The following is a 21,865-nucleotide window of genomic DNA, read 5'->3' on the forward strand; positions in this document are numbered from 1 at the left end:
TCTTCATCTTCTTCTTTTTCTTCATCTTCTTCTTTTTTCTCATCTTCTTCTTTGTCTTTCTTGTATTCTCACCAGAGAGTTTTCGTATTTCAGGATACGAGTCCATGAATCGCTGCATGTCTTCGAGAGATTCTAAGCCCTGTGCACCTCTCGTGGATTCGGTCTGAGAGAAAGAAAGGAGACACATGAGCACATAAGGGTTTATCTATTTATCGCTCTACGATCTCTCTTCGGTGCCGAATCCTCTCATTTTGTATATGAAAACACATCCTCGAGTAAGATGACTAGATACGTCGCAGTCTCTTCTCTCCCTTCAACAGAACTTATGCAAAGGGAAGAAGAGAAAGTGAAAGAAAAACAAGATACACACACCTCTTTCTTGTATCGCAGCATCCTCGACCTTCTATCCTCTTCTCGACTCAGTGAGGTGTACAGTCAGCCTCCTCTTCTTGAAAGCACAACAGGAAGAAAAGAAAGCCTTTCTCTTCTTCTACGGCAGTTATTCTGAGTGGACCTCTCTCGGCGAACAGACTTCACACTGTGCGGCATCTGCCTGATCCTAATATGAGCACGTCAAATGCCATGGCTATAGATGGCCCGTAGTGTATCTTCTCATATGTGGGGGAAGAATGATGTAAATAGAATGAATTACCTATATCCTCTTGCCTTTCATAGATGGGGATGGTTTTTCATCGAAACAGAACGCTATCTCTGGGTGGAATCTTGGACTTGAATACAAAAAAGATAAACTGTAGAGAGAGAAAGAAACAGCCAAAGAGGCAGTCAAGAGACGAGACGCATACTGGCTTAATCTATTCAAAGTGCATTCAGTAAAAACAGAAAAACCGTCTCCTTCATCTATCTATCTATCTATCGTTAATCTATCTATCTATCTATCGATATCTATCTATCTATCTATATCTATCTATCTATCTATCGATATCTATCTATCTATCGTTAATCTATCTATCTATCTATCGTTAATCTATCTATCTATCTATCGTTAATCTATCTATCTATCTATCGTTAATCTATCTATCTCTATCAATCACTCACGTGTCGGTATATCACCAGCGACGACGGCCAGAAGCCAAGAGAATAGAATAGATAAGAATTAGATCTTCTGCGGGTGTCCAAATGGATAGAGTTACATGTTGAAAATGTGCGAAGCTCTACGGTAAGGAGGCTAAAGAACTTTACGTCGTCATATATATAGTTTGGTATTCAGGTGTATCTACAGGATGCCTATCCCTCCCCATATCAGACGCAGCCAAGTAGACGAAGGGTGGGTTGTTTTAATGAATGTAAACATACCTTGGCTTGGTAATCACGAACATACTGCTGAACCGCAAGGCCGAGATCTCCAAAGTTCGAATCGAGATGCTAGATTAAGGCATGAAAGAAAGAATGAGACAAGAGAGCAAGAGATAAGAAAGAAAGAAAGAAATAAGAAAAGAACGCAAGAAAGAAAGAAAGAAAGAGACGAGAAGAAAGAAGGAAAGAAAGAAAGAGCTAAGAAAGAGAGAAAGAAAGCAGATGATTTAGAGAAGAGTCACTTTTCAAAAATGCATGCATGCGTGCTTCCTTCGTCATGATCATTAGCACTGTTGAGACTCCAAAGAGGCGATACGACTGTATACAGAGGCAGAGAATGGAGATCTTCTTCGTCTCTCTTGCGCCACACACACAACGCATCGACTGTAGACTAGGAGCCCATGCCGTAGATCAAGAGGCTTCTCTCTCAATGGTGATATACGCGAGCACTTGGACAATGAAAAACGACCGAAACGGAAGAGACAAAAAGCGCGAATGCATGCCATAAATAGAATGACGAGAGAAGAGACACTCCGAGTGTTCAAGAGAACATGGACAGACAAACAAAGTGACGGCTCCAAACATGCAGAAACAACTCGTGTGATGCTCTTTGAAAGTGAAAACCAAAGAAATCCACTAAAACCTGGGGGCTCGTTGTATAAGCACAAGACTTATGCACATCATTAACCAGCAAGCCACTATCTCATCTGAGTGTACACACAGACGCGTTCCTCTCGATCGTCCGTGTATAGATGCTATGTGTCTATACTTGGAATACATATACATATATATGTAGGCATATACAGATGTCTATATGGTACGTAATATACATGAGAAGAGACAACAACCCAATGAAATGCGAATACGCTTGTCTCAAGGAATGAGTAAACGCAGGCCTTTTTGATCGATCAAGTCTTAGACCGCCCATGTATAGGGAGGTGTCGTATGTAAACCCTCGCAAGACCGGTCTAAAGAACTTGGACATAGAGAGATAGATATATATAGAGAGAGAGATAGATATGTATACAGATGTACACATAGATGTAGCAGATCTGATGCATACAGAAAGACGGGCAATGTTAATCGGTATAGACTAGACTTACATCTCTATAGAATTTATCCTGCATAGGACTCATAACATACTGCTGTTCCTCTCCTTCTTTCGCGGACGCGCCAGCAGAGACCCGTCGAAGATCGACGCGGTTGTTCTTGATTCCGATTAACTCATGAAGCATAGCCTGTTTGGAAGTGTTTTTTAAAGAGAGAGAGAAAGAGAGACGAAAGAGCCTATCTCAAAACCCCCAAGAAAGCAGTCCCGTCTACCTCCTCCCTATCACTCACACTTGCACGAAGAAAGGCATGAGAGCGTTGGATAGAAACCGTTGACGAAGGATACACCCACTGCATGCGAATCTCCTGTCGAGGTGTCTGCGCGTTTTCCTTCACAGAAATCTCCGTCAAACCGACTTTGTAAGTAACCTACCAGCCGACAATCTCGCTGCATAGAAGTAGTGAGGATAGACGAGGAAGGATGGATCCTGTCTTCTATCTATGGATAGATATAGAATCCTGTTGGAAAAATTTCTCCGTGGAGAGAGCCGAAGGAGAAAAACAACCTAGAAGCGTTTTACAACATCCTCAGTCTCGGTGTATGTACAACACACCCTCAAGAAGGCACGATGAAATCCTATACCACTTGCGGACAAGATGCCTCCTCTTCCCTTTATGTCTTTCGTTGTTTACTTTAAAATGAGAAAGCCGAGAAAGACGTTGCATGCAGACGAGGAGGGCTGGTTGATAGACACACACAGAAGGAAGACTAGATACCTACACACACACACACCCCGCTCAACGTGCAGCAAGGCTCTCCTCCGTCACTTTCTTTCGCATGTCTCGACACATCAACTAGTATAACAGAACCCTAGACACGTCTACAAAATCCTATATACATACACATATACATAGGCATATTCATACATACGTATATATATACATGGACATAGGCATATTCACACATACATATGCATAGGCGTATTTGTACACACATACATAGGTAGGTAGCCATAGTACTCTGTAGATGAAGTGGCCGCGATTGGTTTTCTTTACGACACGTTGGTTTGGATCTTACGAGGCTGCTGTGAAGAACTCAAAGAAGATAGAGAAGACTGATCAAGAGAGAAGAATATCTTCTTTCCTTTCTCTTCTTCTTTGTTTCTCTTCTTACTCTGTAGGTCCACTGATTGAGGAGAGGTGTGACAGGATCTTCACGGCGATCAACGATGATAATCTCCAGTCGATTCTTCGAGGCCGTCCCTCCCCCCCCTGTATTTGCAAACAAAGCAAGACGAGAGAATCGAAGCTTGCAAGAATACGATAAGATAGAAATCTCGAAAAGAAATCAAAAGATACAGAATAAAGAGAACTCCGAAAGAGAAAAAGCCAGAGGGGGAAGTTCGGAGAAGAAGAAGAAGAAAGTATGAAATCGGCACTGGCGATGGTGTGTTGCTGGGAAAGAACTGAAGGCGACATGCATAGAGTACATACATCTATATAGATAGATGTAGATGGATAGGTATAGGTAGATCGATAGATATCTTGGCGCTCTCTGCAACGAGGGTGCACCCGACTACGAGAGAGGTACTGGTGTAGATACAGACCCGTCAGAGCACGAAGGGATTATTCTTATCTAACACAAGACTGCTTTTCTTCTTCCTCCTTCTAAGGTCTCCACGAAGATCAAGGATATCTTATCTTGAACTAAAGGTCTATATCACATATATGTCTTGCTCGATGTGCTAATGCTTTCCTTCTCCATAAAGATAGACGTAGGTCGCTTCATGACGTACAATCCCTACTTTTCACACTCACGCACATAAACCCATCAGTCCTATGAGGTGTCCGAGGAGAAGTTCCTTCTCACTCTTCTGTGTCCTTGTCCTCATCTATCATTTCCTTTTCTCTCATTCATCCATCCGATCATTCGCATCAAGCTATCCCCTAAGGGGGCTTGTCTATGATCATCGCCTTCTTCTTCTTTTGTATATTATGCTAAAGATATGTTTGAAGATACTCCAAACTTCTTCTTTTCTTCCTACTCACCACTCTTCGCTCCGTTCTCTGGCCCTCCCCCTCGTCCGACTCTCTCGAGAAGATCGAGGTTCTCTCCGATGCGCACTTGAAGAGCTGCAGCGAGTCTCTTACAGAGAGCACTACTGGCTTGGAATCTTAACGTTGGGAAGATCTTAAAGAGAGCAATACAGGAGAAAACCCCATCTATCATGCGCTGAAAGACAGATTCTTCATAAGGCGTCCAGAGAGAAAGCTCCTGTTGCTGAAGGGGAGCAACTGCAGGAATGTTGAGAGTAAAGACATGCGGACTGAGCACACAGAAATCAACGTAAATCTCCTGCACCTGAAAAGAAACAAGAAAGCACACAGAGAGACAAATAGAAAGAGAGAAATAAGGAAGAGATGACGAAGAAATCCATGAAGGAGAATCTATATCAGTGGTGTCTGTCTATCTACCTCTCTATCTATCTCTCTACCGATCAATCTATCTCAGTCTATCTTAACCTATTTTTAATCTATCTATCATAGATACGAAGATACACCAACACAGGAAGGAGAAAGAGACAGGTCTGATAAGACAGGTAGAGAGAAAGAGAACACAGAAGGGCGGGTCTCTCACCTTGAAGATTCTCCCTCGTACACTTCCCATCAGTCTTGATGTAACTCGACCCGATTCCTGTGTAAGTAACTTCTCCCCCTTCTATAGACAGCCACACTTTCAGTCACATGGTACGAACAAACTCCGAGAGAAGAAGAGGAAGAAGAAGAGATACATGCCTTCACATCGCCGTTCTTATCTTCTCACCTGTACAATCTTTTCAGCTTCATCTTGTTTCGCTAGACGGCGAAGTAATTGCGGTTCTCGAGTGATCGGCGCAGAGAAGAAGATATGAAGCTCCTTGAATTGCGCTGTAGGTTTCTGTGGTTCTTTCTTAGTTGGATCTCTTAAAAGATCTCCTGTCCCTCCTCTTATTGAAGAGGCCTTCCCGCCCCCCCCCATCTCGATGCTCGCGACCCCCCCTGGACCTCCGCCAGCTGACCCTCTTCCCGCACCCTTGCCATTCCTTCGAGGAGGCGATTGCTGGTGAATGAGCTGAAGAAGGAGAAGAAGATTCTCACTCGTCGGCCGAAGGAAACAGACGCAGTTGATGTGCTCGAACCGACCTTGAGGAAGAGAGGCGTCGATGCGATCTACAAGGAACACCTAGAAAGGACACAAGCGAACAAAGAAAGAAGGAACATGTGAGTGGAGATACTTTAGAAGGCTAGAGAGGAGAAGATAGTACAAAAAGACACGCGACAAATGAGAGAGAAAGGAGAAAGAAGAAAACACGACGTCTGAGGAAGGCGGCATAGAAAGGAAAGGTCAAGAAGAGAACATGGATGAAGAAGGAGGGGAATGAAGAGGCTCGCTGTCTTCTTGTTCCTCGAGTATCTCTAAGGGGACACAAGACGAAGAGGAAATGCGTGGAGACTCAAGTGCTAGTAAAACTTCGTATGTAGCATCTGTCGGGAACCCATACAGCATCATCTTCTTTCCTGCCTTCACAGAAGAAACAAGCCAACTTTCAGTAGACCTCTTCTTTCTTTCATTTGAAGCTCTCTCTACAACTTCACAGCAACAGAGAGATGACAGACCTCATATGTCTGCTCTTCTTTTCTTCTGCTAGGAAACCTTCATTCACGCATTCAGGAGACGAGACAGCAGACACTTTCAGCTCTCCTCCTCAACCTATTGCATAAAAGAGATTTAAGCTCTGGTAGATCAGGAAGGACCTCGTCGTTACGCTTGTTTGTGCTTGCCACCTGGCGCTAAGCCAATCACGATAGAAGGAGGCGTTAAGGTGCACCGAACTGTTAAGTCTCTACGCAGAGTTACATATATATATATATATATATTTATATGTATGTAATGAGCACTCGTAGGGAGGTATGCTGTCCGTCCCGTCTTCATCTTTACTATGATCGATCTGCTATCTAGATCTAGATATATGTGCCGTGGCTGTAAGCAACCACGAGGTAGAAGATAGGAGTGGCGGGTCTTAAGGCCTGGGTGCATGCAGCTACTGGCGCCTGCATCACACATACTCTTACCTACACGGAATGTTCATATAATGACATATCCAATACCCATACATATACATATATATACATATTATATACGCATATATTCATACATATATGTAGAGAGAGAGGCAAGGGATCCCCAACGTAGGTGATAAGAATCTTCAATTCCTTTGTCTTGATTGGTTGGAGAGAAAGAGAAGAGAAATTACCTCTTTCTGAAGAATATCGGACTGAGATAAAGCCGTTGAGACGATAGCTGTGGTTTCCTGGTCAAGAAGTAGAACCTTCGTGCCTGGGACAGCTTCAAGAAGAGCTCTGAGATGCTGGACCACTAAGCCGACTAAATCTGTACAAGCCATTCTTATGGGGGACTATCTAGAAATATAAAGACAACAGGATGACGATAGCGGACTCTTCTTATATCTATATACAGTTTGAGGAGACAACCTTTCAAGAGAAGGGAGAGATATCCGGTGCAAGGGAAGAGAAAGAGAAGAAGCAAGATAAGAATCGAGGAAAGAAGATAGAAAAAGAGCGACGAGAGAAAAGGTAGCAACAAGACTGAGAAGGGCAAGGAGAAAGAGTGATGAATACAAGAGAGAAGAAGAAGATGAAAAAGGAAAGGGGAAAGGGAGAGATGAATGGAGAGAACAAGGAAACAAGCTCGAGGGAGACGTGGGCAGGATGATAGACTCGCTGTCGGGTAAGATAGCCTCAGGCCCCACTCTAGAAGGCTTTAAGAAGAATGGGAAAAGAGCCTGATCAGCATGAAGGAGGGAAGAGCGAATGAAAGGTCAAAGAAGGAGAGAGAAGAGAAATGAGGAAGTGGAGAAAGGCGAGAGAGAGGCAACGAAGAAAAGAATGAAGAGAGTGTTTATGAAAAGCAAATGAAGAAGAGGACGATAAAGTAGAGTACGGAATTACAACAGAGAAAAAGAAAGGCAAGATGATGGTGGGAAAGGCTGACTAAGCTCCAAGAGGCAGGTGAAGAATATGTATTTGTTGAAGCAACTCCATGTTTCTTTCTTTCTCCCGATCTTGCTTTCTTTCTTCCTCCCTGAGTGATTTCCCTCTGCTATCAAGAGTTACATGTAGGAAGTGTCATAGAAGGAGAAACGAGAAGAGAGAAGTAGGGAGAATTTCCCGAAGAAGAGCCTTCGATCTCTCCTACGTACATCTACTTATAGAAAGCTCACTATTCTGCCGATAGTGATAGAGACACCACCTGGTGTACCAAGAAAATAAAACAGAGATGACGGAGAAGAAAAGGAGGGCGCGGAAGAAGATACGGACGAAAGAAAGACAGGAAATTCGGAGACTTGCCAACCTCGCTTTGCATCCGTATGAAACCGACAGATTCGTCAAGACACAGAAAGAAGAGACAACAGAGAGACTAGGAGACGGGGACAAGAGAAAGGAAAGTGCAGTGACGGCGGGCAGTATTGCAGGGGAGTTGGGAAGGAAAGAAAAAGACGTGAGAGACTTTGCGAGATCCTTTCAAAGAGAAGAATGCCGTCAGGTGGAAGTTGTACCCTGGCGTAACTGAGACTGATTCCTCGTTGCCGAACGAACAATGTGGAGACAGGAAAAAGAGATGAACAGAGAAGGAAGAAAGGAAAGAAAGAAAGGCTTGTCCGTCCGTGGTGTGCTGAGAATGCAAGCCCTGCTCGGCGCGATGCTGATGCAGCTCATCTATGAAGGGTTAACTCTAATCCTAATGGTGTCACAAAAGAGAGGAGTGATTTCTTCTTTCCTTTGGTTTCTCTCCTTCCGAAGATGAGAGGAGCGAGCGACTATAAAAGGACGAAAAAAGCCAGAGATACGTTTCGACGCATGAAGGACGTAAGAAAAAGGAGAAAAGATAGTTTCCTTTCGTAAACAAATGCCCGTCCCTGTGCTGTGCAAGTCCGGCGTCATGGAATGACTATGTTTCCTTGGAGTGTGAAGATTTCTTCAAGGGTTCCTTGACGATAGTAAGAAGAGAATAGGAGAGGAAACGCCCCTCGCAGCAATACGGAGATAAGGCCTAATACAGAAAAGGCCAAACTTTCGTGAGGTACCTTTGTCTGTCGTTGTGTCTGTCTGTAGCTTTTGTCTTCATTTCGAGCTTACCAGCGCTCGACCGTATCCGGCATGCAAAGAAGCGAAGGTAGTTAGTTGTGTATGAAAGAAGAGGGATTCTTGGAGCCTGGATTCACTGGGGATTGCAGGAATTGATGGACAGAAGCAGGGTACGCCGAATTACACACGAAGAGATTCCCGCAATGTCTGACGACTACAGAAGCGAAGGCTGGAGACGGTGAATGCAGGGTAACTTCAGACATGTAGACCCAGAATCCAAGAAGACACGAGAACTCACTCAAGAGCAACCGAAACACGTTAGGCTCGAGAGACAACAAGGCCCTTGCGATAAAGTCCAATCCTGATGAAGAAAGAGGAGAGAAGAAAGGAGGTTTTTCTCTGTATCGAAACAGAGGATCTCAACCTGAGAAAAAGGGTCTCGTTTCTGCATGCAAGGAGGCAAAAATAAGAAAAGGAACTCTGAGGCAAGAGACTGCACAGACTTTTGATAGGTGAAAGTGGCTCTGGAGGAAAGACTGTCTTCTCCAAGGAAGGAGACAAACTAAGAGACATCTGCAAAATAGAGAGAAAGTTCTTTCCGGTGAGGTAGGGTGACAGACAACGACGGAAGAGGGAGGCGATGTTGAGTTAGATGCAGGGAGAGTCTTGACTAGGACACGGTGATCCAGCGTAACAGTAGCTAAACGAGTGCGTGTTTCTCTGTTGTTCTGCAGAACCATCCGCCACTTACCAGTGGATCGAACCAACTTGCAGAATGGAAGCAAAAGGGAAAGAGCGTTCAGGTGCTGCACTCGTCACCTCCTCTTCGACATGGAAGCTCCTTGTATAACGAACCTACAAGACACCCTAGGATTTCCCTCGACCGCCGCCAATGCGTTCGTGATGAGTGAGTTCTGCCCGTCCTAGGTTGGGAGCCCACCATTCAATACCATTTTTTTCCGGTTTCACACGGCACGCCGCGACAAAAAGCATAAGCGAAAAGAGAGCTGGCTTGTTTGACTTGACTGGAGGAGACAAGGAAGCAGGTTCATCTACTGTCTTAGAAACTTGTGTCATTTTGTCTGGTTAGTGAGTACAGTTTGTCAGCGAATTTTCCCGGATTCTTATTAGGACATCCTCCTCGAACCGAAAAGGGAGATAATATGGTCTGTTTTCTGCGTAGAAAGTGTACGGTCTGAAAACCGGAGTGTCATGGCCTTTACGGTTTAGAATTGTAGTCCGAAAAGGGTGTCTTATAGGAGGTAGGCGTTCAGGATCTTTAATGTTCGCCTGTTCGTCGGTCTTGGTGATTGGGCGTGCGGCCCCGGGCCCGTCACTCCAGGGTTGGCGTTGGCGAGGCGGGTCAGGTGCCGGCTGGTCGTGGGCCTTGGGATATTCATGTTCAGGTTTGTTTCATGCCCCGGTTTATATCGGTTCGGAACACGCAAGGATGTGTGCTGGATCTCGCCTGTCCGGGGACAAAAGGGTGCCCAAACCATGTTCGCCATACCGAAGCAGAAAAGGGAAGGGAATCCATTTCTCATTTTCTTGTGGTCGCACCCGTTTCACAAATCTCACCCAGATTCCCCATTTCGAACCACTGGTGAAATACAAGCTCCTCTGAAGATCAAAACTTTAAACACCATCCAAGAAACTCATGAGAATGAGCACTTCGGCTCCGTTGCTCTGGAGGTCCCCTCCGAACGCGGCATCACGGCAGCCTACCACCCTGGCCTCAGTTGGCTTTTTTTACAAACCAACATGCCGGGCACAAAAACTCTCAGCATCAACGCCAGGTCCGGAAGTTTCTTTTCTCACATAGAGGATGATCGGCCGCGGGCTGGTGATCGCGCCTGTTCCCGCTTTGCTGGATGAAAACGGACGCGGGTTTGGCTAGAGCAGTGGCAGGCACGTTATGGACAAGATTAGATTTGCGTTCTTGTGGAGAAGTGGTTAGACTCCGCCTAGGTATGAGCAAGGTTCGGCTTTGACCTTCCACCCCGCCCGTACGGGCTCGCGCTCCCGATGCCTTTGCTTCGCAGTAACGTTCTTCACTGGAGCAGAGGCGTGAGTGACTCACTTACGATGAAAAAAGACGTGCAACGCCGGTACCGGGCCACCGAGCGGCTGCCGTTCCATATCGCTTAGTTTCATGTGTGAGCCTTCAACGAGTCGTGTGCCAGTATGCGTGTGTGGTGAGTGCAACCGTGTCTCTTTTCATGCACGAACTGAGGAGTGAGGAAAGGTGCGTTTGTGCGGGGAGCCCGGTGTCTTCGTCTCCTATGGCCAGACGGAAGTCGGCGATTGTCATCGTTTTCAGTCCGGTACCAGGATCCAAGAAAACGCTAATTTACGAACTTTACAGAAAGAAACTAGTTCAGTGACGACAAATTTCGCAGCGACGACAGAAGACAAGCAGTCAGGCAACCTCAAAACCGCATGAACGGCTGGAGTTATAGCTTTCGTAGAATTCTAAAAGACTTTCCGGCGTCCTAGGTTGCACACGTCTCAAGGCTGCTCGTAAGTGACCCTCGTCTACATACACCTCCTCCGAGTCATCCGTTTTTTGTGAGTGAGAAGGCGCTTCTCCGGTGGTTCGTCGTTCGGTCAACCCATCATCGGGCCTCGGAACCCAGTCATCTTGTCCGTCAACGACAGAAAACATCTTTCTTCCACTTAAGGCTTCCGTATATCTATTAACTACATCACGCACAGCTGCCATGCATGCCTCTCTACACAACATAACAATCTCAGCTCCGCTGTAACCGTCTGTCTGATTGGCAAGCCACGAAGCGCACCATGCGACCGACTCGTTTTCAGATTTAGCTGCAGAAGCGCGTCCAGCCTCCATAGTGTTACTATGCTTATTGTGGTCATCCTGTGAGATGCCTGTTTCTTCCGATAGTCGAGGGGCGAGACCCTTACGGCCCCTTTCTGTGTCCCACGATACCCCTTCTGTCTTGTTACCATTCGCTAGCGATCTCACGCATGCGGTGGTTCTTTCTTCATCACCGTCACTTTCCGGAGCACACTGCCCGTCCGTGAGAGACGACGTCTCCTCTGTTACTGTCCATCCTCCTTCACAGTCGTACCTCTTTTCACTCTTTCTCTTTGGAGACGTGTTGCCATTACAGACACTCTCTTCTTGTGTTTTCTTCTCCGGATTCGTGACACCTCTCTGAAGCTCTCCCGCATAAGTCTTGTCGCTAGGACGAGTTTCAAGCTCTTGACTTGTGCCGGGGCATACGTTCTCTTTTTCCTCTCCGCGTTCACAGGCGAGCGATCCCTGGCGGTGTCGGCGCTCCCGTTGTAGAAATGCATCCGATAAACGTAAAGGAATAGAGCGAAGCATCTTGAGAGCGATATCTCGTCTTGCTTCCCAATCCGGCAGAGGGACATACACGAGGCGATCGAACCGTCCCGGCCGAAGTAAAGCCGCATCAAGTAGATCTGGTCGATTTGTTGCCGCGATAATCACGACTTCTCGTACAGGACCTATGCCATCCATCTCATTCAGCATTTGACTTAAAACCCGACTATCCACCTGTCATTGCAGTCACAGAGGGGCACCTCCATCCGTAACGCTAGCCTTCCCACACAGCAAACAAACTCCGCCTGGGTTAACTGGCAGAGTCCGTCTGAGAGCCTTGAACACGGGAGCGGCGGCAATCGAAGTGTGGTGGCTCCTATACGTCTTAACTTTCTGTTTTCGCGATGTATGTAATTATCCATGTATCTATCTTGAATCTATTCACCTACCTCCAATTATACAAACCAGTTAGCCTATATCCGCCTCCTGTGAATTCAAATGTTCTCGCTACAGAGCACGTTCTTTCTCTGGCTACATTTCATCGGGCAGCACCATACACATAAGACGCCAGAACTTCTCTTCACTTGGGGTGGAGAGGGAGAACGAATGCTACGGACGGCGGGCGTATAAAGAATCTTGTAGTGCAGGCGAAATACTTAGAAGGACCTAAGGCGAGCGCAGTCGACAAGAGAAAAGTGGCAATGCCTTTACTACAAAAATGCAGCCATCACATACACCGGGGAGTACAACTGGCCCCTCCACTATATAAAAGAGATCCCTGGAGAAGCATGCCTGCAACGCGTCGGATAAACTAGGTCGCTACAGTACCAACTAACGATAGATGATCGAAGACAACGAAAACAAATCGACTCAGCTGGTCTGACGTATGTAAAAGATCCTGGGCTGCTGTGGTTTTCCATGGTACATCAAACCGCTCAAGAGAGAGCATCGACACAGGCGTACGGCTTGGTATGTTGTGGCTACGAGGAGACACACGCAGAGGGAAGAAAAACCGGGGGATACGGAGAGATTGCTACGCCAGCCTACCCCTCCAGCTTCTCCTGTTTCTCTGTCACCTCCCATAGCGTCGACTTCATCAAAGAAGATGACACACGGGGCGTTCTGCCGAGCCTTCCTGAGAGACAGGGAGAAAAACTAAGTCAAACATGAGCTAGGTTTGTCTCCTGTTGGCGTTCAAGGAGAAAGGTAGCAACACAGGACAGAGACTTGTCTTCTACCATTCACAGCTCCCGGTGTGCCTTTCTGCAATACAAGTCAAACGCTGGTATAAAAGCAGGATAATCTGAAGTCACATGTCGACACGCGTGCCGCTCTGTACCAAGCGACATACGCCCTATACCTACACCCTGTCTTGGGAGCAGTAAGACTCTGAGACCTTGGTTAACAAAGTCGATCATAAACAAGATATAGAATGATAGGAAGATTTAGTCGGGTACATACGAATTCCTACAGCATAATACTACGATAAATGGATGCTTACCAAGCATAACCTAACAATTCAACACACAAGTCCATGTGGCATCTGTACACACAGACTGCTGTTTAGATATAGCCTTCTATATGTTAACTGACTGCTCTGGAACCCCACCTCTACCAGGCACATCGGGTGGCATGTGCGGGCAAAGGGTGAGAGTGAGCAAGATGTCGCCTCCCTGGGAGTGAATAGCACACCGTCAGACAGATGAAAGAAAAAAAGACTCAAGCCCTTGTAAAGATACAACGCTCCACAGCTCTTCCCTCCTTCCGATCGCATACACCCGTCAAGTGCTTTCTCTGCCCCCGCCGCCCCTAGTACTTTCTAACCTGAAGATATCCCTGACGGCTCGCTCGGATTCTCCAACCCATTTGGAAAAGAGTTCAGGGCCCTGCATGCAGTAAGACACTTCATTACCTAAGCACGTTACTCCCGATTCAGCTTCTGTGAAGGCTTGTTCCTTGTCGCTACCCGTAAAGCATCTTGAAGTGAGAATACATGCATAGAAACCTTCGCACATAATGAGACATAGAACCAATCCGGATAGGCTTTGACGTGAACATCCCAGCTGATAGGGTGAAGTCTTCCATCGGTTCTATACAGAGGCTAGGTCTTAGCGCGCCGAGTTTCGAAGAAAAATAACTTTACCCGTGAGATGAGAGAATCCTGGTGGAAGCCTTAAGCTGCTAGGGACGCAGGTAATGCAGCAAAAACAATGGAAACAAACAGCTGTGTGTACATACAGTAAGTCGCCTAAGCCAGGGAGGCGACTCGAACTTACCTTAACAGAGATGAAATTCATTTTCGATTCTGTCGCAACAGCCTTAGCCATCATTGTCTTTGAGCATCCAGGAGGACCGTAGAGAAGAACTCCACGAGGAGGAGACACTTTAAGCTGCTTGAAGAGAGACGCAAACTTCAGAGGCCACTCAACGCATTCCTGTAAACTCTTCTTTACCTTCTGATATCCGCCTATATCATCCCATCGTACATGAGGGACTTCAATCGCAAGAGCTTTCAAGGCAGAGGGTCTGAAAGAGAGAAACAGAAAGAGGATGGACGGAACACTCGTGCCCCGATACACCGGGTTTCTTCACATACAAAGAAAATAAGCAAAGGAAGTACCGCAGGACGTCAAGCCAACTCGCTTCGTTTCACGTAAGGAAACGGGAAGACGGACTTCTTAGGTGATCGTCAAAAGAAGTAAGAGGAGAGAAGTAGAGACGAGGGTACAAGTGCAAGAAATGTACAAAGAAAGAGGAGTCAGGAGGATATCTATCCACGACAAGAAGCCCATATGAAGAGGTCTGGGGCAGCAATGAGAAAGAGAAGACACCAGGTGAAATGAACCTACTTGACAAGGCGTAAGGCCATACGAAAATGGCGGAGAGTGACGGCCTCTGTCTTTTTTACCAAAGCACTCTCTTCTTCCTTCCTGAAATCCACCTGTCGCTGGTTTCGCCGTCTCGCATCGTCAAGACTCCCAAGAGGGTCACTTTCTGAAGACGTTCATCAGACATACCGAGAAAGGCCAGCAGCCTTCCACACAGTCCTGCTGAGGTCTCCATTCGGCGCAGACGTGAATATATATTTACATGTATGGGCACATGTACAGCTAACGGGACCTTAACACTACAAGCGAACGAGGCTGAAAAAGACTTAGCGGATATCTAATATAGATCACAGACTGAGCGAGCAAGACGAGACGGGTACGGCGACAAATGATAGCTAAGCTACACTTCCTGGGAAACGCAATGCGGTCATCTACTGACTGCTCACGGAAGCGTATCACTCGAGATAGGCAGTTACGAGTGTCGCGAGAGAAGCAGCATGCTTGGAGCCTTTTCTGAAAGAGTTTGGATAGCCTTTGTTGATACTTGTCAGTGTGCGATTCCGTATTCAGTGGTACGCGCGCAGAAACACAGAAATCTTCTGGGCACCACGACCGTCAAAAGACCTGAGACATCTACTACCCGTTGTGTGCAGCTCTCGGCTTCATCCTGTCACAGTCTCTTCCACAGAGCATCTTGTGCGCCGGATCAACTCGACGAAAAAGGCGACGGTTCGTAAGAGGGCAGAAAAGGTTGCGACTTACTCACGGAAGAGAGGACAGAAGCCTTCATAGCCTCCGTCCCAGCTGTCGTTACCAGAAGTCTCAGATCAGCAGGCACGAAGGCCTGACAAAGTTCTGATAGCTGCATGCACATACAGAACGTAGAAGGGTATAGCAGACGTAAGAAAAGCGTCAAGAGAAGATGGTGTACAGACCGACCTCATGCCGGGATTCCCTCCTCCACCTGCGTGAAACACAGGAAGTCTTGAAGCAAGCCGTGACAAATCTATCTCCTCAGGTAGCTAAGCACTCAAGACATGCAAACACTCGCAACGCCACGTGTGCATACTTCGATCAAAAAGCATACGAAGACAGCCTCTGCGGAACCCATATCTACGAGCACTATATGTACGATATATGTGTATTCACACAGACCCGTACGCATGTGTTTTGTATTCCTAAGATACGTGCAAGCTGAAGCATCCTCAAAGACACTTCTCTCCCTGTCTTTGTGTACTCCCGCTTCTCTAGAAGTAGACGCATTTGGAAGTTCCAACCTACCGAGAGCTCTACACGAGGGTCTGTCACACGTGTGCCTTTATGTATGAGACGTAAGAGCCTGTAGTCCATGAGTCCCCGTTTGCACGTTGGTGTGGGAAGGTTACCTCATCGATTTCCTCTTTCGTCAAGTCATGAGGGACTGCTTCTAGAAGTTTCTCCAGAATCTCACGCCGTTCCTCAGCAGTAGGCACCCCCACCTGATAAGGTCGAAGAGAAGACGGAAGAAGGTTCACAAACAGGCACGTCTTGGTCAAAATCAAGGCACAGCATGTAAACCGGAGAAAGAATGAAACTGAGAGCTGAGACACGAACAGCCTCGCTCCTTGACAGGTCCATCACTCCAACTTTATCACCGGACTGTAGCAACGCCTAGGTTGAAAGCACCAGGACTAGACACCCACCTAGACGCGGGGGACCCTGTGAATCTACGTAGACACGCGACCCTTCTGTGATGAGTGTGCCTGCGTGCAACACGAAGTTCAGAAGGAAGGCCTTCACCGCTACGGTAAGGCGCTCGCCTCATAGGCCACTGAGACGCCCACCCAGACAGAGCGGCACCGAAGCAGGGGTATGGAGATAGCACAGGCCACGTCCTGACACCCGCGCAGCGCGGCAAAGCAGCTTTGGAAACATGCATGTTCATATATACGTACATATTTATACACGTACATGAAACAGCTTGACGAGCATCTGAGAAACCTATGAACCGAAAAGAGAAAACATGTTGACCCTTACCTCTATATCTCTCTCAAGCCTTCCAGCCCTGCGAATCGCCTCATCAAGACTATGTGGGTGGTTTGTGGCTGCGAGGACGAAGAGCGACCCATCTGTCGCTACTCCATCGAGACAAGAAAGTAACGCACAAACCGCACGCCGACCAACCTGAAGCACTCAAACAGAAAATGAAAACACTCTCTAGAAGTCACGTTCTCGTAAACCCAACAAAGGGTATGCATGCGACTTGTGCTGGAGTGTAAACTGTACGTACACCATGAAGAATCAGCAGCTGGGGATATCTTGAGTACAAGAAGCCCGGAGTTGAGTTTATCGTCTCTAAATACTCTTCATGAAGTAGACCGGTCAGTCCCCAACTGACACAGAAAAAGAACGTCAACGAAAGAGAAAGAGAAAAAAGAGGAAAGAGCGACCCCTGAAGACCAAGAAGAGGGTTGGTCGTTATTTCCATACCTCTGTTGCATCTTCTCGCCTAGGACAGATAGCATCAATCTCGTCTATGAAGAGAAGAGTGCCTCCGCCTACAACATCGACCCGAACCGATTCAGGCGGCAGATACTCACAGTCAACGCCAGGAGCGTCTTCAGCCTTCTTCACTTCTTCTTCTGTAAGTGTTTTTCTTGGCTGGACGTAGTGTTTCTCTTCTCCTTCCGTCGCAAAAGAGACACAGGGTGCAATTGAAGCTTTCAAAACTTTCCCATCCACTTCACTGTTGATATCAGGCACACAGTCCGCTGTTGTAGATACACCGGGGCACGAGGAGGGGCTGCTACTAGCTTGACTACCTTTTCTACAGGGAGCATCCTTTAAGTCTAGTGAAAAGTTGCCTTTGACTTCCCTCTTGATTCCTTTTCCTCCCCCTTCATCCTCTTTCAAGAACGGCCTGTTCTGTTGAAGGTTTCTCATTAAAGTTGCCTTAGCTTCTCTCCGGGCTTCGCGTATTCGCCTTCGCTGTTCTTCACGACACCGTTCAAAGAGACGGTGAATATTCTTCTCTGTCTGACCAATAATAGGGCTTATGAGATCTGTTGCATTCACGAGCTCCAAGTGCGGAGCTACAATTACAGGGGACGATGGGAGAGACGACGGGGAGAAGTCCGGCGAAGATCTGAGCGAAGACGATGTTGATGAGCGGGAAGGAATGGTCAACAAAGAAAGTAGGAAAGAGGAAAGAGACCCCGAGCCGTTCTTCTTTCCTTCGGCTGTTCCATTGTCTTCCTCTGTTGTTTCCCCTCCACAAGATACTCGCCTGTTAGCCTTTTCGCACAAGATCAGAAGCTCGTCAGCGATGGATCTAGCGAGATGTGTCTTGCCAGAACCTGGAGGTCCATACAGCAGCATGCCTTTGGGTGTATGGACACCATATGCTTGAAAGAGATCAGGGCGAAGAAGAGGAAGGATAAGAGACCAGACAAGATCTGGAAGAACCCGATGCAAGCCCCCTAATCTGACAAGAAACATCGTAGATATCACACAACATACAGCAACGCCATACTCTTACCTTGTGCATGCTAAGCGATAGATCTAGTTGTGGTTAATCTTGAGTATCGTAGGAACGAGGTTGTCTACTTGTATGCGCCTCTATACAAACATCTTTCACCTGGATCGAAGTACCGCAGGTAGTCCACTGGAAAACCACTAGACCCGTTGAGGAAATCCCCATGCCGTAGATAAAACTCCTGCCATGACCAGGAAGAAGCCAGACAAGATTGCGAGAGAAAAGAACAAAGGGAGAAGCTAAAGAAACAGCATGTTCCGTCACTCCACCCCCCGGTTGAATTCTTCTCGACCCAAGGTGCGAGGATTTCACACATACCTTGAAGAGCGTCGTAGCAAGAGCACGACATAAAGAGACAGATGACGCCTCATTACTTCAACCGCTGTTTGTCTCGATACAGAGGAGACAGACCAGGCGCGTATACAGAAAATCCCCTACAGCGAAATCGAGACTACCTCGACCAAGGTACAGTGTAACTACAGCTGAAGCATTCTATCAAAAACACTCACGATCTCAGACCCTTTGGCCGTCCTCCATGGGGTCGCTCGCTAGAGGGGAGAGAAAGAGGGGAGCCTCTGAGGTTTGATTGTTCTCCTTGTGAAGAACGTGGCGCTTCTTCTTGCGCGCCAGGTGGACACGATGGTTGAAGAGTGAAGTATAACCGAGAGGATGACGTGATACGGGAATATCGCACGAGAGGAGTCCGAGTCGAGGACAGCATCACACGGGGACCTTCCTTGGCGTCCGCTTCTCCAGTGTCTTTTCCCTGACGAGAAGACGAAGAAGAAGAGGAATCGGAACAGAATATCTGTACGAGAACAGGATGTCCTTGTAGAGTGAGACTTCGAAACTGGCCATCTACCAAGCAGGCGCCGTTCAGAGCAATGTGCAGATATCTCAGCAGTCCTGCTGATGCTTTAGGAGAGACAAAGAAAGGCCGTGTTGGCAATGGAGAAGAAGAGGGATGAGATGAGCTAGTAGAAGCAGATGGACAGGAAGACGACGACGAAGGAAAAGGCGAACACAAAGGCGATGCCGTAGACGTTTTCTTATGTCTATTGCTCCTTGCTTTCTTTTTACCACCACTTCCTCCTCCATCTATCTGTTCACCGTTGGCTTTACCTCTCTCTCCTTTCTGTCCTCTTACCGATTCTTCTTCCTTTCTGACTGTCTCTGTTGCGCCTATCTTCCCTGCGCCTCTCGATGCTTCGGCCTGAGATGCAGCAGAGGCGAGGAGAAGCTCTTCCCACCATGCTGCTGGGGGACTAGCGAGGAGAGAAGAAGGACAAGGAGAAGAAGAGACAGCAAAGCTTGGATCACCTGGAGCAGCCGCTAAGCAGACTGTGACACACGAAGACAGCGGAATAGATTGACGTAGAGGAGAGAGAGAGACTTGAAGCCTCGTATCGGAAGGGAAAGATGAACAGGAAGAAGACGAAGAAGAGGAAAGAGAAAGAAGACGAAGAGAGTAAAGAACATCTCGTGTTACCAGAAACTTATTCAATGGAAGCTTAACGGGAGGGCTCAAGTCTTCTTCTGCGTTTCGCAGAATCACGACAGCAGCAGGGGGTGGAGCAGAAGAAAAAGAAGAGCAAGAAAGAGATGAAGACGACCGGGAGACATGTGACACGCCCCCGTCTTCTCCTTTTCTGTTCGAGGACGACCCCTGAGTAGAAGATTGAGAGGGTTCAACGGGAGACGGGGGGATAGACAGGACGAGAAGACGAAGAGACCCAGAGACAGCACCTAAAGTAGACAGGGTAGCTGCTGACGCGCATAGAGCATTAGCTGTAAACAGAGGCGGATTTTTCCATTCACTAAAACTTGCTTCGATAGGAATGGATATGGCGACGCGTTCCCCGGCCTCCATCGTGTAGAATATCGAAGTTCATCGCATCCCGGGGGCCTTACATCTACCTGAAAAGACACGTACAGGACACCCAAGCAAAGTGGAGACACACAACAGTCACCCTAGCTGTAGATAAATGCTATGAACAGCTGTCGTCTCTTACGTCTCTCTTCACGACCAGAGCAAAAACACTGGACATGCGACGGCCCACATGATATATATATGGATATATGTATACCTACGCGTAAGCACATGTCTCTGGATTCAGTATATCGGCGAAGTGACTTACGTATGAGATAGATACGGAGGCCAAGCAGGTGAGGTGTAGGTATTTGGGCCTTGAAGACACAGGGAAAAAGAGCTTCTCCTCACAGAGAAGAGAAGAAATTTCATTGTTTTCTTCGGTGACTTGCTTAAACCAAAGTACCTGTCTATCACTTCTAAGACTATTTATGTCGTGTCACAGAAAGAAAGAATTCTTCCGAGATCTAGAAAACCGGCAACACCCCTCAGGATCAGGATCCTGATAGAGACATCTTCCCAAACAAAACTTGTGCCTACACCGGATATCTGGCATACTCTATACGCCCATCTTACTCGGAGGCAAGACGAACTCTCCGATGTAACGTCACAGCGGCGCTCTCCATAATCCCTTCCTGGTGCTGTCCGTACTATGACGACGATAGAGAGTCTAGCCATGACCTTTATTTATGTCCTTGATGCCTTCTCAGAATGGAGGGCATAGATATGGTAACTGCTCTCTGAGATGTCAGTACAGAGCGAGACGCAGTATAGCTCAGTATGTCATCCCTTTCATATAGAAAACTCTCCTCACGGACTCCATGACTATTACCACTACATGACGGCTCCTAAGAAAACGTTGTGCCATTCAACGTCTTCCCGATGTCGCTGAGCTCAGCGATGAGAAACTCCGGAACGAAAGAGTGTGTACGTCTTCGCCTTGCGAGGCCTTCGAGGTCCCCCTATACACCCATGAGATGCCTACGGAATGAAATCTAGAAAAACGAAGCTATCTTTATGTATAGCGTATGGCAAAGTGCTTCAAGCTGTCTCTCAGATCCACATATACCTCTTACTTCAGGTATGCTTGAGAAAGACTAAGATGTCTAGTTGAACTCAGACGCATTCTCAGATCCTCATATGCTAATGATTGATGGGAAATGATAGTTACTTGTGTTACCTTTCCGCCTATACATAGAGTACATATGCTTATACAGATTGATAGATAGGTATACGGATATGGTGAAAGACTTGTTATACTGGGTGCAGGTGACCATCTTGGAATGACTGTGAATTCAGAAATGAACCACTATAGTCCCTTCTTACTCTCTCAAGCTAGTATTCCTTTCCCGCAAAGATAGAAAGTAAGGAGCAGAAAAGATAAGGGCTAGAGTTGACAGTCCGTTTACTGCACGTGACGAGTTGTCTCCGTATGGTGTGTGTAGCGTAGGTCGAGTACCGGCAAATGTCGTGGTGAAGAAGCCGTAGTATATACACAGGGAAGAGCTCGGGCATATGCGCGAGAGACCTAGGCTAATAAGAAGACGAGCCAGAAACGAATGAAGACTGCAAAGAAAGAAAAGGCGAAGCTATCCGAGAACAGCGTCGAGCCCGTCCCGTTTGAGACCCGGGGCTGGGAGTTCCTCGACGTGTGAAGGCTTGAAGGCAGCCTCAGATATATTGAGATGTATTCAATACAGGGCGAGCGCGCAGTCAATAGAATAGAAAGAGATGCCAACATATTCGGGATAGGCTGCGTAGTGAGAGAGAAAGAAAAAGGTTTCCAGAATAGGCGAGAGTGAACGAATCGTCGATCCTAAGAAGCAAGAAGC

At 47.0% G+C, this 21,865-nt stretch overlaps 2 protein-coding genes across 2 annotated transcripts in view; both read right to left on the reverse strand.

The window, feature by feature from the left end:
- Positions 1–9,268, reverse strand: part of CSUI_001341 (sec1 family protein) — a 14,818-nt gene extending 5,550 nt beyond the window's left edge. Inside the window, exons 1-7 of the mRNA XM_068061547.1 lie at positions 6,660–9,268; positions 5,189–5,587; positions 4,414–4,726; positions 3,539–3,636; positions 2,418–2,552; positions 1,315–1,383; positions 73–163 (exon numbers count right to left, since the gene is read on the reverse strand). Coding sequence (XP_067926474.1) covers positions 73–163; positions 1,315–1,383; positions 2,418–2,552; positions 3,539–3,636; positions 4,414–4,726; positions 5,189–5,587; positions 6,660–6,809 — 1,255 coding nt within the window. The 5' untranslated portion in view covers positions 6,810–9,268. The remainder of the gene's footprint in view (positions 1–72; positions 164–1,314; positions 1,384–2,417; positions 2,553–3,538; positions 3,637–4,413; positions 4,727–5,188; positions 5,588–6,659) is intronic.
- Positions 9,269–10,890: 1,622 nt separating this feature from the next.
- On the reverse strand, positions 10,891–21,820 carry CSUI_001342 (aaa family protein). The gene is made up of 11 exons (XM_068061548.1): positions 21,360–21,820; positions 18,673–20,080; positions 17,119–18,112; positions 16,666–16,812; positions 16,035–16,127; positions 15,412–15,511; positions 14,671–14,815; positions 14,098–14,347; positions 13,646–13,707; positions 12,869–12,956; positions 10,891–12,055 (listed from the first exon to the last, which is right to left on the reverse strand). The coding sequence occupies exons 2-11, from the start codon at positions 20,031–20,033 to the stop codon at positions 10,931–10,933; spliced, it is 4,365 nt and encodes a 1,454-aa protein (XP_067926475.1). The 5' UTR covers positions 20,034–20,080; positions 21,360–21,820; the 3' UTR covers positions 10,891–10,930.
- Positions 21,821–21,865: the final 45 nt, after the last annotated feature.

Source organism: Cystoisospora suis, assembly GCF_002600585.1.
Source record: "Cystoisospora suis strain Wien I chromosome Unknown contig_536, whole genome shotgun sequence".
NCBI classification, from domain to species: domain Eukaryota; phylum Apicomplexa; class Conoidasida; order Eucoccidiorida; family Sarcocystidae; genus Cystoisospora; species Cystoisospora suis.